The sequence below is a fragment of the Mustelus asterias genome, chromosome 28 (genome assembly GCF_964213995.1).
Source record: "Mustelus asterias chromosome 28, sMusAst1.hap1.1, whole genome shotgun sequence".
NCBI lineage: Eukaryota > Metazoa > Chordata > Chondrichthyes > Carcharhiniformes > Triakidae > Mustelus > Mustelus asterias.
The window spans coordinates 20,663,589-20,677,221 of record NC_135828.1 but is presented as its reverse complement, the minus strand read 5'-3'; the positions used below and the strand labels follow the sequence as shown (position 1 = coordinate 20,677,221).

Sequence of the window (13,633 nt, the reverse complement as noted above, 5' to 3'; positions counted from 1 at the left end):
TTCTGGAGTCACATGTAGGCCAGACCAGGTAAGGATGGCAGATTTCCTTCCCTAAAGGGACATTAGTGAACCAGATGCGTTTCTTTTTAAACGACAATCGACAATGCTTTCATGGTCCTCATTAGATTTTTAATACCAGATTGATATTGAATTTAAATTCCAACATCTGCCATCATGAGATTCAAACATTGGTCCCCAGGGTATTACCCTGGGTCATAGAATCATAGAAATCATAGAAAGAATCATAGAAACCCTACAGTACAGAAAGAGGCCATTCGGCCCATCGAGTCTGCACCGACCACTATCCCACCCAGGCCCTACCCCCATATCCCTACATATTTTACCCACTAACCCCTCTAACCTACGCATCTCAGGACACTAGGGGGCAATTTTAGCATGACCAATGAACCTAATCCGCACATCTTTGGACTGTGGGAGGAAACTGGAGCACCCGGAGGAAACCCACGCAGACATGAGGAGAATGTGCAAACTCCACACAGACAGTGACCCAAGCCGGGAATCTCTGGATTACTAGCCCAGTAACAATACCACTACACCAACGCCTCCCCCTGTGGGGCTGGGGGGCATTGTGGGCAGAAGGAAAGTGGAGTTGAGGCTAATGATCTAATTGAATGGCAGAACACAGTGGAGAGGTTAAATGGCCTATTCCCACTCCTATTTCTTATGTTCTAAATAGTTAGTGCAACTCAATCCTGATTTTATATATAATATAAAATAATATGCGGAAATCTCTTTTTATGTCAGAATGCAACAGCATCGATTTCAGTCACAATGTTAAGTTCAGGAGCTGAGTTAATGTGCTTCTGTACTTGAATTATAAATCTAGCACCAAATTTAATGAATTCTATCAGAAGTCATTACTACAGTGCTCCATCAATGTTGTATTTGAGGGAATTGAGACAACAAAAACAGTTCATCATCATGGACAAAATGTAATGAAATTTATGTTTGTCCCGCAAAAGGCTTTTCATAATAAAAGAAAATCTCAAGATATCTCAAGGCACTTTATAGCCAATTAAGTGCTTTTTAAAAAAAGTGTAGTCATTGATGTAATGTAAAAAATGTGGCAGCCAAATTGCACACATCAAGGTACCATGAACAGCAAAGGGATAATGGCCAAATAGTCTGTTTTAATGATGGAATAAATATCGGCCAAGATATCAGTAGGCACTCCCCTGCTCTTCTTCGAAATGGTACAACAAGGCCTTCTATGTTTGCCCAAGAGACTTGGCTTAATGTCTTAGCTGAAAGACAGCACCTCCAACAGTGCAGCACTCACTCAGTTCTGCATTAGAGCATCACAACCTTGTGGCTCAAGAAGCAAATGTGCTGCCACTGAACCAGGGCAGAATTTAAACTTGAACTAAGTCAGGAAGCCCTTTCCTTCCTTGAACAAAAATAGAAAAAAAATGTTTATAAAAACCCTGCCATTAAAAAACAAATCCACCGTTCTGTGTATAAATAGTTAGGAATCCAAACTGGTGTTATCACAGCCTCAGGTATGATGTATGAGTTCAGCTTGGTTCTAGTGCCATTTTATGTGGGGGAAGATAGGCAAAAAATTTATAGTGCATTTTGAATACTGCGTGAATACAATGCATTGAAATGTTCCTTATCCACAATCCTATTATTTGCCAGACGTTTTGTTGGGGAAACATGCATGAGACATTGTCTCACTGCACGACTTCTATTGTCATTTATATTTCATGTGTTTCTCAATGAACAAAACGACTTAATGTTTATTTGGTTATCCGCATTATATTTGTCCTCCCTCTCTGTTTACTGTACCGTTACACCATAGACATGTAAGGCCAAAAATCTGGGCATTCAATTATCCGTCAATTTCCATTTCCTGCCAAGGGTCATCTGCACTGTGGCTAATAATGAAGATTTTGTTCTACCTTCTCTGGTGGCTAATTAAAGAGAAACATCCCCTGGGTCACACTCATGTTTTAAAATGACATTTTGGTGTCTATCTATCATAATAGTTTCCTTTCAAAAGGAAACAAACCAATTTTCAAAGCACTGAGTTTGCCATAACGTTGAATATAATGCAGTATTTGTTCTAATTCTTCCCGAGACTGAACCTTCTTTATTCCATAATTAAAACACAGGGCCATCAGGTATGAAGTGGTGATTACTATTCTGTAATTGTATCAGGGTTAATAGGATCATCTTTTCTTTACTTCTTCACAATATATTTTTTAAAGGTGTTGGTAATAAAGGATCTAAACAATGATAATGATTACCACAATGCAGAAATGGCTGGCACAAGGCAAACAAAGCTGTGAATATAAAAACTGTGAACTGCACTCTTGTTAATGTCACAGGGTTTAATCACGTCATTATAGCTCACATCTACCGCTCTCCTGATGTCCCACTTGCCATTTCAGCTGAGGTATAATACAAAACCTCCATTCTGTCAGCTAGCAACCAGTTCAAATCTCTAATAACATGTCATCGCAATAAAGATTCCAGTTCAATTTTACATAAATTCCCTCTCGTGTTCAAAGTCGCAGACCAGTTTACGAATCAAATTCTTACTTGTGCCCAGCTATACGTGATTAATATGAAAGCTGAATGCCGAAATGGCTAATTCCATTTAATTTCAGGTTCTGACTGTGACCGAGTCCTTTTCTTCCTTAGTTACTGTCAGATTGTACATTTGTCGATTTTGACAAGATAGCGAAGGGAAAAAGGTCAGCTCTGAAATAATCGGGCAGCGCTGGCAGCGAGATGGTGGGTTGAAGCTGGTGCGCGCTGGCTGTGCTGTCGGCTCTGCTTTTGTGACTCTGATGAGAAGCTGACTGTTTGCATCCACACCTGGTAGTTGACGTGGCCAGTAGGATGCCACATCCAGCAAAACCTTTCAATCATGTCTATGTACCATGAGCATAATCAAAGCAATGATGCTGTCAACTTGTATACAATGCACCTCCAACTCCAAATTGATGGCCTGTTTACAGGCTGCATGTCCTGGTCATTTCAAATCAACCTTATTACTAAGATAGCAGTGCGTTGCTCTATATCAGGAATTGCAGGATGCAAATTTTGTTCATGAATCCATCAGTATGCAGGCAGAAAGCATGAAGTGGCATGTTATAGAAACAGTGATATCTTCACACATGTCTGTCACAATTCAGGGATGCCATTTTTTATTATTTTTCAACTCTGTCAGTGCACTCTCTATATTGACAGATTGGACTAGATAAACATTTAGATAGTACTTTACAGTAGAGTCTTAAGAAGACCTGCAAGGATTTCATTTCAAGATGCCCTTATTTATATGGAATAACAAATAGGGCAGATAACATTAATTGCAGGATCTTTTTATTCATTGAATATTGTTTCGTATGGCTTTCAAAATGTACATGCATTTCACTTTATAACATGGGCACTAGTGTTCTTCTCATTTTAATTTAGAATTGGGGAAATATATGGGACCAATGAGTTATTTCTTCATTTGCACAATCCAATGGATGGATTCAAAGCGATAGTTTTCAATATTTTCATTTTAGTGCAGCATTCCTACAGCAGTTTGTCAAAGAGTAAATATTACTGAAAACAAATATAGCAACTTAACACTGCATGTTGTTCATTTAGTTAGTGAGATTCATTTTAGTTAAATTATTTGGGGGACATGAGAGCCTACAATATATATTTCACAAACAAAATATATATGCAACACATAATTTGAAACAAAATACACGATCCGAAGCTTCAATTTTTGACCTTTGAAAATTATGTGTTAAGTTATCATATGTGATCAATGACTGACTCATGTAGTTTTGTAAAAATTTTATTGGGGTAATTTTAACATATTCAGTCAGGAAACACAGAAAATTGATTGATTTCAATGAAGATTAAGAAGGGTGTTAAACCCAATCTGTTGTCAGTTTCCTCATGGATAGGTTAGGTTTATCTACTACATAATTATGCCTATATTTTGATCAATATTAAAACATGCTTATGAATTGCATTTAATTTGAATATTTAATTTGATTTGGTACGAGTTTAATTAAGTTTTAAAGTTTATTTATTGGTCACAAGTAAAGCTTACATTAATGCTGCGATGAAGTTACTGTGAAAATCCCCGAGTTGCCACACTCTGGCACCTGTTCGGGTACACTGAGGGAGAATTTAGCATGGCCAATGCACCTAACCAGCACGTCTTTCGGACTCTGGGAAGAAACCATTGCACCCGGAGGAAACTCACGCAGACACGGGGAGAACGTGCACAGAGTCACCCAAGCCAGGAATCAAACATGGGTCCCTGGCGCTGTGAGGCTTATAAGTTTTGAGTTACCAAGTTAGCATTGCTCCAGTTTTTAAATTACTTATCAATTATCAAAATATTGTTTCCCTCCCCATTATTCACTTTTCGACTATTCTTAATAAGTTAACTCAACCAGCTGTTTTTATCAGAATTATTCTCTGGTTACATTTAGTGAGACTTTGTTCCACTGAGATAAGTTAATCAACATCTGCTTAGGAGTAGGGCTAAAGGTTGTGGGGATAGGTGGAGAAGATTAACTGCTATTTGGAATACAAGGAATCATGAAATACTGTTCTATCAAAATGTCATGCCGTGAAAAGCAATCGCTCACATAATTTTTCCCCTAGTTTTTGCTATTTACCTTCGAGGGATAAAGGGAACTTGGTCTCGACTAAATTGGGTAGAGAATATGAAGTACAATTTGTCTTTGGCAGTAACGGAAAGCGGGTGACAGTGAAATGTCAGCCTATTTTACATCATCCCTGATTCACCATCACCCCCTTTACATTATTGCCTCAGTGATTGTAGACTGTACAACAGTCTTCAGAAGGAATGGGATTGGTGGGCTAAATGGGCTTTATGCATTTTATACTTGCCCATATTCTTAAAACTGGCGTGGCATTTTCACCCTTCTAGATTTCCTGTTATATCTATTGTGGCAGGTAAGTGCATCAGTTTCAGTACGAAGCTTCCAACGTAAATGTGAAAAATAATTTTATTTCAATTTCTATGCAATTTAGTTTAATTTTTATTTCAATTTCTATTCAAGAACAGCTTTTTCCCTGCTGTCATCAGACTATTGAATGGTCCTACTGTATATTATGTTGGATCTTTCTCTTCACCCTACCTGTAATTGTTTGCATCCTATTCGTTTCCTTTTCCCCTATGTACTTTATGAACAGTATGTTTTGTCTGTATAGTGCGCAAAGAACAATACTTTTCACTGTATCCCAGTACATGTGACAATAATAAATCAAATCAAGTCAATGCATTAAGAATCAATATTTACATTGCTGTCTTACTGCATGCTGCAATGTAAAGTTTGTCTTGATAAATTAGTGGAACAGTTCCAGATTTCAGGACAAGAACAGTTATTGCATGCACTCCACTTAGAGAGGAACCTTTGACTTCAGCCTCATCAGCTGGATCCATAGTTTTTGCCTTGTTTTCCAATATTGCTAACTCAGCTTCTAAGCGGAGCCCCAAATTTCTAAATCATCGTGAGGTACTTAATCATGTTTTTATTCAAGTTACGACTGAGGCATAAAGTGATCTTAAAACTTTTTGAAAAGTTGTACATTCAGGAAGTACCAAGCAAAAATTAATATTTAACGTTAGTGGTTAGTTAGACATTTGTGTCCCTCTTTAAAGGGGATAAGAATGTAAGCATGAATGCTAACCAGGTAGATAGGCATTAAGAGATGGTGATTTTTTTCGTTCAACTATTAGGTTGTGCCTTGACACAAAAGGTTGTGGATTTGCAATACAAACATCTCTAACATTCCTTGCGATCCACAACTGTGTGTTGATGGATCTACTAATACACAATCTATGAACACCCTTTCGACATGAGCTAATTTATGTGCTTTGTGTTAAGGTTAGAGCTGAATGCTTTTAAGAGAACTCCGACTATAAAGCAATCAGAAGTTGATTAAGCGTGAGCTTTATAAACTATAGACGTGCGTGTATCACTTTGATTCTTATGAACTTTTCAATTCAGAGCTCAATTAGTAAATGTAATTGAATGAAAGATGCAAAGGTTGCTTCCCCACAAGATATTTTAAAAGTTTATTTATTAGTGTCACAAGTAGGCTTACATTAACACTGCAATGAAGTTACTGTGAATATCCCCTAGTTGCCACACTCCGGCGCCTGTTCAGGTACACTGAGGGAGAATTTAGCATGGCCAATGCACTGAACCAGCATGTCTTTCGGACTGTGGGAGGAAACCGGAGCACCTGGAGGAAACCCACGCAGACACGGGGAGAACGTGCAGACTCCGCACAGACAGTGACCCAAGCTGGGAATCGAACCCGGGTTCCTGGTGCTGTGAGGCAGCAGTGCTAACCACTGTGCCACCGTGCCGCCCCCATCTTGACCACTGCATTAAAATTTGCTTCTTTAATTCTCTCATATCACCCGTGATCTTTTATCGTTTAATGATGCTTTGGCTTATATTGGAAATTGAGACCTACCTCCTGCGCAGACACTTGACGGCTCAGCTGCTAGAATTTCAATGCAAGATTTCTTAAGAATCTGTTAAGACAAAGATGACAAAGAATGCTTTGGTTCCCAAAGAATTCAGCCACAAACATGTTTACAAAATGGTCATTCATGCTTTAAAATCACTTCAGTTAGCGAATGGAGAACAATATACTGCTTAAGCGCTGCATATGAGTACCACTGGTCTAAAAGTCACTGTGCTATGCTGATTTGGACTTACCGAATCGATAACGCTTCCTAATGCTTGAAACCCACCCTGTACTGGGAAAACATGGTCGATGCTATCAGCTATCTTTGCCAACTAGAGAAAGAAGAAAGTTTATGGTTAAAAGAAAGCAGAATGGAGAAATACTGTCAATTCAATTTCAATTTGGTGAAGTTTTCACGAGACACATTCCTCTAATTTCTTTCGCAATTTAGAACCACGTAGCTTTGCATGCTACTCCATAATTTCCTAGGACTTCTGCACTGCTGCGTCAAGACCTCTGCTCGAAAACACATTCGCATAACTCCACTCAAAACAATTGTGAGCACGGATTTCCTCAAATTACGTTAGCTTTCTGGTGGCATCCAGTTACACCAAGAAATCTTGGTGCAGACGGCCTAAAGGTCACCAGCTAGCAAGGTCATATACGGCTCTCACACGATTCTCAGCTTGGGATAACTATTTAAACGTTGCAGCTTCATCTCTGCAGATTGGAATTGATTTATCGGGGCAATTTATTTTGCTTGGCTCTTATTGACATCTTCATGAGTGGCGTGGTGGCACAGTGGTTAACACTACTGCCTCAGAACACCAGGGACCCACGTTCGATTCCAGGTTTGGGTCACTGTCTGTGTGGAGTCTGCACGTTCTCCCCGTGTCTATATGGGATTCCTCCGGGTGCTCCAGTTTCCTCCCACAGTCCGAAAGACATGCTGGTTAGGTGCATTGGCCATGTTAAATCCTCCCTCAGTGTACCCGAACAGGTGCCAGAGTGTGGCGACGGGGGGTTTTCACAATAACTTCATTGCAGTGTTAATGTAAGCCTACTTGTGACTTATCAAACTTAAACTCAGTGTCCTTGACCAGAGTTCCGTGAATGTCAGAAACCAATTTGCGTTTGGACCTTTGAATGCATTTGGAATGACAAATCAGCCTGTCTATACCAAAGGACATTCCCATAATCATTATTATTATGGGATGTGCATGATCAGGAACATGGATCTTGAGGCACCTTGGCAGGAAACAGTGGCAATGTTAATCTACCCCATCCCATCCCCTCCCAGCTCCACAATGTTCCTGGGGCCTGCCATTGGTCATGCCACTTCCAAGGTTTGAAAAAGTATCTTGGAAGCTTCATATTAATTAAACCAATTTTTAAGAGTGCAAAGCATACCTGAGTTTCATTGAAATCTTTCACACCAACACAATAAATTGTAGCTCCAAAATTTCTAGCCCTTTCAGCCTATGCAAAAGAAAACAAGTTTGCCAAGTTTAGTTACTTCAAAAAATAAAATGGAGACTTATTTTAGTCGGTGCTGCTTATGAGTACTTACTTCCATTTGTGCAAGATCATATAAGTTATTAATTAATTCCCCGTCCGTCAATGCAATGATGACACTAGCAGCTCGCATCCCTGTAATTACAACATTAGCATTAATATTTCCCAGTATATGGCATTCTTAACACACGAGTATGCAAGGGCTAACTTACCATCCTGCACTCTGACAGCATTTAATGCCTTAAATGCCTCAGCCCCAAACTAAGTTATGGAAAAGTAGCACATTTATCTTTTATAAATTTTCTGTATGTGATTCCATTGACTAATAATGAGACCCAAGGGGAGGGAAGGAAATCTTGTCATTAGTAGGATAATCTTGATACGGTAATATACTAAGTGAACTAATTACTGAACCAATGTATTAATTTCCTTGAAAAATTAATGATAATAGACAGAAATTACTAACTTGAGCTTCCAAAAGACACGCTGGTTAGGTGCATTGGCCATGCTAAATTCTCCCTCAGTGTACCCGAACAGGTGCCAGACTAGGGGATTTTCATAGCAACTTCATTGCAGTGTTAATGTATGCCTACTTGTGACACTAATAAATAAACTTTAATAAAAAACTTCATTAATTACAAGGAATTAGCTTGAATGGATTTTAACTGAGTTGTGATTTCATGCACATCTAAAATTATAGAAGGATCTCAGTGCTCAATCTTCAATCTGCTTTGTTCCAAAATTAGGGTTTGCTCACTGCTGTTCACTCCTACATATAAAGTGACCCAAGTACAAGATGATTTTCTGCTCTCATTACCAAAGAAGAGTTACCCAAAAATCTATGGCCCGCATATAAGACATGGGTCAACATTACAATGGCACCACAGGTCCTATCTCTCCACTTCTCTGTCTGATATTCTCCTCGCTCAGAAACATAGAAGCATAGAAACTAGAAGCAGAAGTAGGCCATTCGGCCCTTTGAGCTTGCTCTGCCATTCATTTGATCATGGCTGATCGTCAAATTCAATATCCTGAGTCCCCCCTTCCCCCCATATCCCTTGATCTATTTAGCCCCAAAAGCTAATTTCTTCTTGAAATCAGGCAACGTTTTGGCCTCAACTACTTTCTGTGATAGTGAATTCCACAGATTCACCACTTTCTGGGTGAAGAAATTTCTTCTCACCTCAGTTCTTGCCCTCTCTCAGATTTCCTTTCTTGACCACATTCCCTTCACCCTCACCCTTGATGATCAGCCATGATCAAAATGAATGGCGGAGCAAGCTCAAAGGGCCAAATGGCCTACTTCTGCTTCTAGTTTCTATGTTTCTGAGCGAGGAGAATATCAGACCGAGAAGTGGAGGAATAGGACCTGTGGTGCCATTGTAATGTTGACCCATGTCTTATAAGTGGGCCACAACACACACCAGCCCCTAATGTACAAAGATGTCTAAAATGCTCTCCACTTTGCATCGCCGCTTCTCTTACTTCTGATACATTTTGTCGGGAGAAAAGTTTCTAGTTTATATTCTATAAATTAACTAAACTAATTTCTGCTGTTGGTGTTCTGCTTGCCGTTGCATTAATGTGCAGTGGCAGCACCGTGTATAAAAGTCACCGCACATTAAAATCAAATTTCCCGCTCTCTGGGGAGCTGCAATGACTTATGGGTGATATTCCGAAAAGCACAAAATTGATTTTAATACATACTGACTGTTTCATGCGCTGCCACAACGGCGCACTAACATAATCGTGTAGCGGGAGACTGGGAATTAAATTATTTTAATTAGTCTTTGGAATGTAAATCAGAATGTTTGCTCAAACATTGCAACTTACGAGTGAGGGTGATAACACAAAGTTAGATAATATTTTAAACAAGACCGTGCATTAGAAGGAGGGGAGCGACAGACTGGGATTGAGAGAGAAAATGGGGGAAGAGATTGCTGGAGAGTTAGAATTCATAGCTTCACTTGCTACACTGTGGCTGAAACCCACGTCTATGTTTGACAGTGGGTGCAGGGTGGGGATATTACACTTGACAACTGTCATTTCCAATGCTGTGGTTGAAGATTGTGTTGCAAGTTGACAAATACAGCACTGCTGCTGGAGACGAATGCAGAGTCCCAAACACAGAGGAGATGTAAATTATTGTCTATAAAGTCAGCAAGTACAGGCCTGTACCAGAACCAAATAGTGGCACCTCTTAGTCACAGCGTCAAACCTTTTGGTATTTTCACGGGCAACTAAGGATGGGCAATAAACGCCCATGTCCCACGAATGAATATCAAAAAATGTAAGCCCCTGCTTTGAACATTAAATAAGGTCATAAATTGCGTAAGTCATACCTGTGAATACAGACCAATCACTTTTCACTACTTTACTGAGTTCCCAATCTAAGCTGCATTGTGCATGGAAGTGGCAAACAAAGCCCGCTATTTCCCCGCAATGGGGAGAAAGGAAACCGAGCATGAGCTGTCACTGAGCTATCTCCATGCCTTCTGGCAACTGCAGAGTACTGGCCAAGCTCTGGGAACAGGCCATTTGTTTGCTTTACTGCCGTATCTGATGGTTTACTGAGGCCGGAGAAAGGGAAGCTAGAAAGAAAATTTAATGTCGGGTACGTGTACCCTAAAAAGAAAACAAATTACTTTTCTGAGGAGCAAGTATGCAATGAAACCCTGATGGAGGATCTGTACCAAATAAGTTTTGAAAACGGGTTAATTAACTTGAGTTTGAATTACCGTCGGGGTGACTGTAGTTGTTGTGTGAACCAGTTGGAATTATTTTAAGTAAGGCTGGCGGTGTTAAAATCATACTAAAGATTGGTGGAGTTTCCTATATCTAACGTGTCATAGCAACATAATAAAAGCAAAAAATTGACATTGACAACAGGAACAACTTGCATTGATGTAGCGCCTGCTAAGCTGCATCACAGAGGAGGAAGGAAATAAAATAGGCTCAGAGGATAGAAGAAAATTCTAGAATGGGTGATCAAAAGCTTCGTTAAAGAGGTACATAGCAAGAATGCCCTTAGAGTAGGAGAGTGAATGGAGAGGTGCAGAGGTTTAGGGAAGAAATTGAACCTCGGGCCTGGGCAACCGAAGGCTCAACAATGTTGCCAACAATGAGCTGAGAGGAGGGAGGGTGCACCGGAGGCTTGAGTCAGAGAACTGGAGAGCTTGGGAGGTAGGGGTGTGGCGGGAAGGTAGCTGGAGCCGTGGGAAGTTATAGCGCTACTGAGAATGCCACAGTGGGGTTTAAACACAAGAGTTTGGATCAAATATGGCCACCAAGAAACAAGGCTGATGCCTACCTGAATAGTTTTCATGATAAATCTGTTCAGTTGCCTGTAGCAAGTTTAAATGAAACACAATTACTAGATAAAATTAATGTGAAACTTAAGCAATATGGCTTACTGACTGAATCTATATGATTTTAAAAAAACATCATTCCAAACAACAAAATTTGTGCTGAATGTTATACCTTTCTGAAGCCCTCGTGCATGAATGTATCCCCTCCAGGCACTTCAGTCCGAAGGGTTTGAAGACCTTTTCGAATGGTTTCCCTTTGAATGAAATACAATTACTTTAGTTTAAACAATAGTAGGAAATCACTGGGGATATTTAACTTCTACCCCTGTTTTTTTGTTACTCGGATGAACCGTCAAAACAGTGAGTAATTGTGGGCGAGTTATTTTTCAATTTCACAAGGCCAGCAATGAAGATCTTTCAGTCAAAGAAAATGGCCTGTTGTAACAAAAACATTCACAATCTGTACCGCTTGGAGACCTAAATGTTCTTTTCACGTTTGAGTGCTCCATAACAAGACTCACCGATTTGCAGTTAAGCTCATTAAGGTTGTACTTCTTGTAGAGAACACGATAAAAGACATTCGTAACTGAGGGCTGAAAAAAAAAGTCAATTATTAGTGGAGGGTGGTTTGAATAAATTAACTATTAGACTTGACAGCAATTATGTTAAATAAATGTGATGATACCTTAAAAATTTCTCAGCCAGCTGTTCAACAAAAGAATATATTTCAATCCAATGGTTTCTAACGCTTCCAGATCTGAAAGAAATGTACAGTCAACATAATTACGCATTAGCCTGCACTACACAATTACTGACAATGTGTTGCGCTGCCAGGGCTGTCGTCTTTTGAATGAGACATTAAACCTTCTGCCCTTTCAGATGGATGTAAAAGATCCCATGGCACTCTGAAGAATAGTGCAGGTTTTCTGTAATGTCTTGGGCCAGCACCACATATGGAACAGGAGAAGGAGCACTTGAGCCTGCTCTGTCATTCAATAAGATCCTGGCTGATCTTCGACCTCAGCTCTGCTTTCCCACCCGATTCCCATATCCCTTGACCTCCCCGTGAGTCCATAAATCCATTGACCCTGGCCTCGAATATACTCAATGACTGTGCATCCGTCCACAGCCCTCAAGGGTACAGAATTCCAAAGATTCATAACTCTCTGAGTGAAGAAAATTCTCCACATAAAGTCTTAAATGATCAACCTCTTATCCTGAGATTATGGCTTCTAGTTCTAGACTCTCCATCCGGGGGGAAGAAACCTCACAGAATCTACCCTGTCAAGCCCCCTCAGAACATACATCTCATCATTATCTTGGTGCTGACTATGGGACTTTACATTGCAGACATTGGCTGCCATGTTAAATCTAATTATAAAGTGACTATACTTCACAACTATCTAATGGATTGTAAAGAACTCTGAGAAGTCTTGAGTTCATGAAAGGTCATCTTTAAACACCAGGGGCACGATCTTACTGGCCATTCATTCTACGTTCCTGCGGCGGCAAGGTCGGAGAATTTAGCGGTCAAATCACCATTCACTGCAGCAGGATGGGAAAATCTTGCCGGCATGAACGGTGGTAAGATTCTGGCCCAGACGTTTTGTATTGTAATGCCTGTGGTGGGAAAACACTACATAACATTTGAAGAAAAATATAATTGAAGTCCAGAAAATAGATTGACTGGTGCATTATAGGACATACCATGCAACAGGTATAAGTAATCTGTTGAGATTACCTTTGCATAAACTTGTTCAAATATTTTCCTAATGTAAACACAATCTGTGCATGGCTATTTTGCAGTTCATCATTAAATATATATGCAATGGAATTATATACTATATGCTAGTAATTCTTTGTAATCGACATGTAAACTGGCTTTTAATAAACTTGTAATTACATCATAGTCATGCATCATATGGCACAAACATCATGTTAGATTGACATTGAGCGCACTTTAGGGCAAAGATTGAAAGTTGCTCTTAACAGAAAAGAACTAAAACACAAAATAAGAAAAAAACTTTCATACATCATATGAACTGTTTTACTTGGAGAAAAGAAAGCTGTTAGAAGGGTGACATGATGGCACAGTGGTTAGCACAGCTGCCTCACTGTGCCAGGGACCCAGGTTCGAATGTGACCTCGGGTGACTGTCTGTGTGGAGTTTGCATGTTCTCCTTGTGTCTGCGCAGGTTTCCTCCGGGTGCACCGGTTTCCTCCCACAGTCCAAAGACGTGCAGGTTAGGTGGATTGGCCATGCTAAATAATAAAACAAATAATTGGCAAAAGAACCAGAGGTGACATGACAAAAAGCTTCT

General features: G+C 39.8%; 1 protein-coding gene across 1 annotated transcript in view; it reads right to left on the bottom strand.

The window, feature by feature from the left end:
* Positions 1-13,633, bottom strand: part of antxr1d (ANTXR cell adhesion molecule 1d) — a 96,988-nt gene that overhangs the window by 62,664 nt on the left and 20,691 nt on the right. The window contains exons 2-9 of the mRNA XM_078199646.1: positions 11,998-12,069; positions 11,834-11,905; positions 11,485-11,566; positions 11,315-11,348; positions 8,060-8,139; positions 7,900-7,968; positions 6,741-6,821; positions 6,493-6,553 (exon numbers count right to left, since the gene is read on the bottom strand). Coding sequence (XP_078055772.1) covers positions 6,493-6,553; positions 6,741-6,821; positions 7,900-7,968; positions 8,060-8,139; positions 11,315-11,348; positions 11,485-11,566; positions 11,834-11,905; positions 11,998-12,069 — 551 coding nt within the window. The remainder of the gene's footprint in view (positions 1-6,492; positions 6,554-6,740; positions 6,822-7,899; positions 7,969-8,059; positions 8,140-11,314; positions 11,349-11,484; positions 11,567-11,833; positions 11,906-11,997; positions 12,070-13,633) is intronic.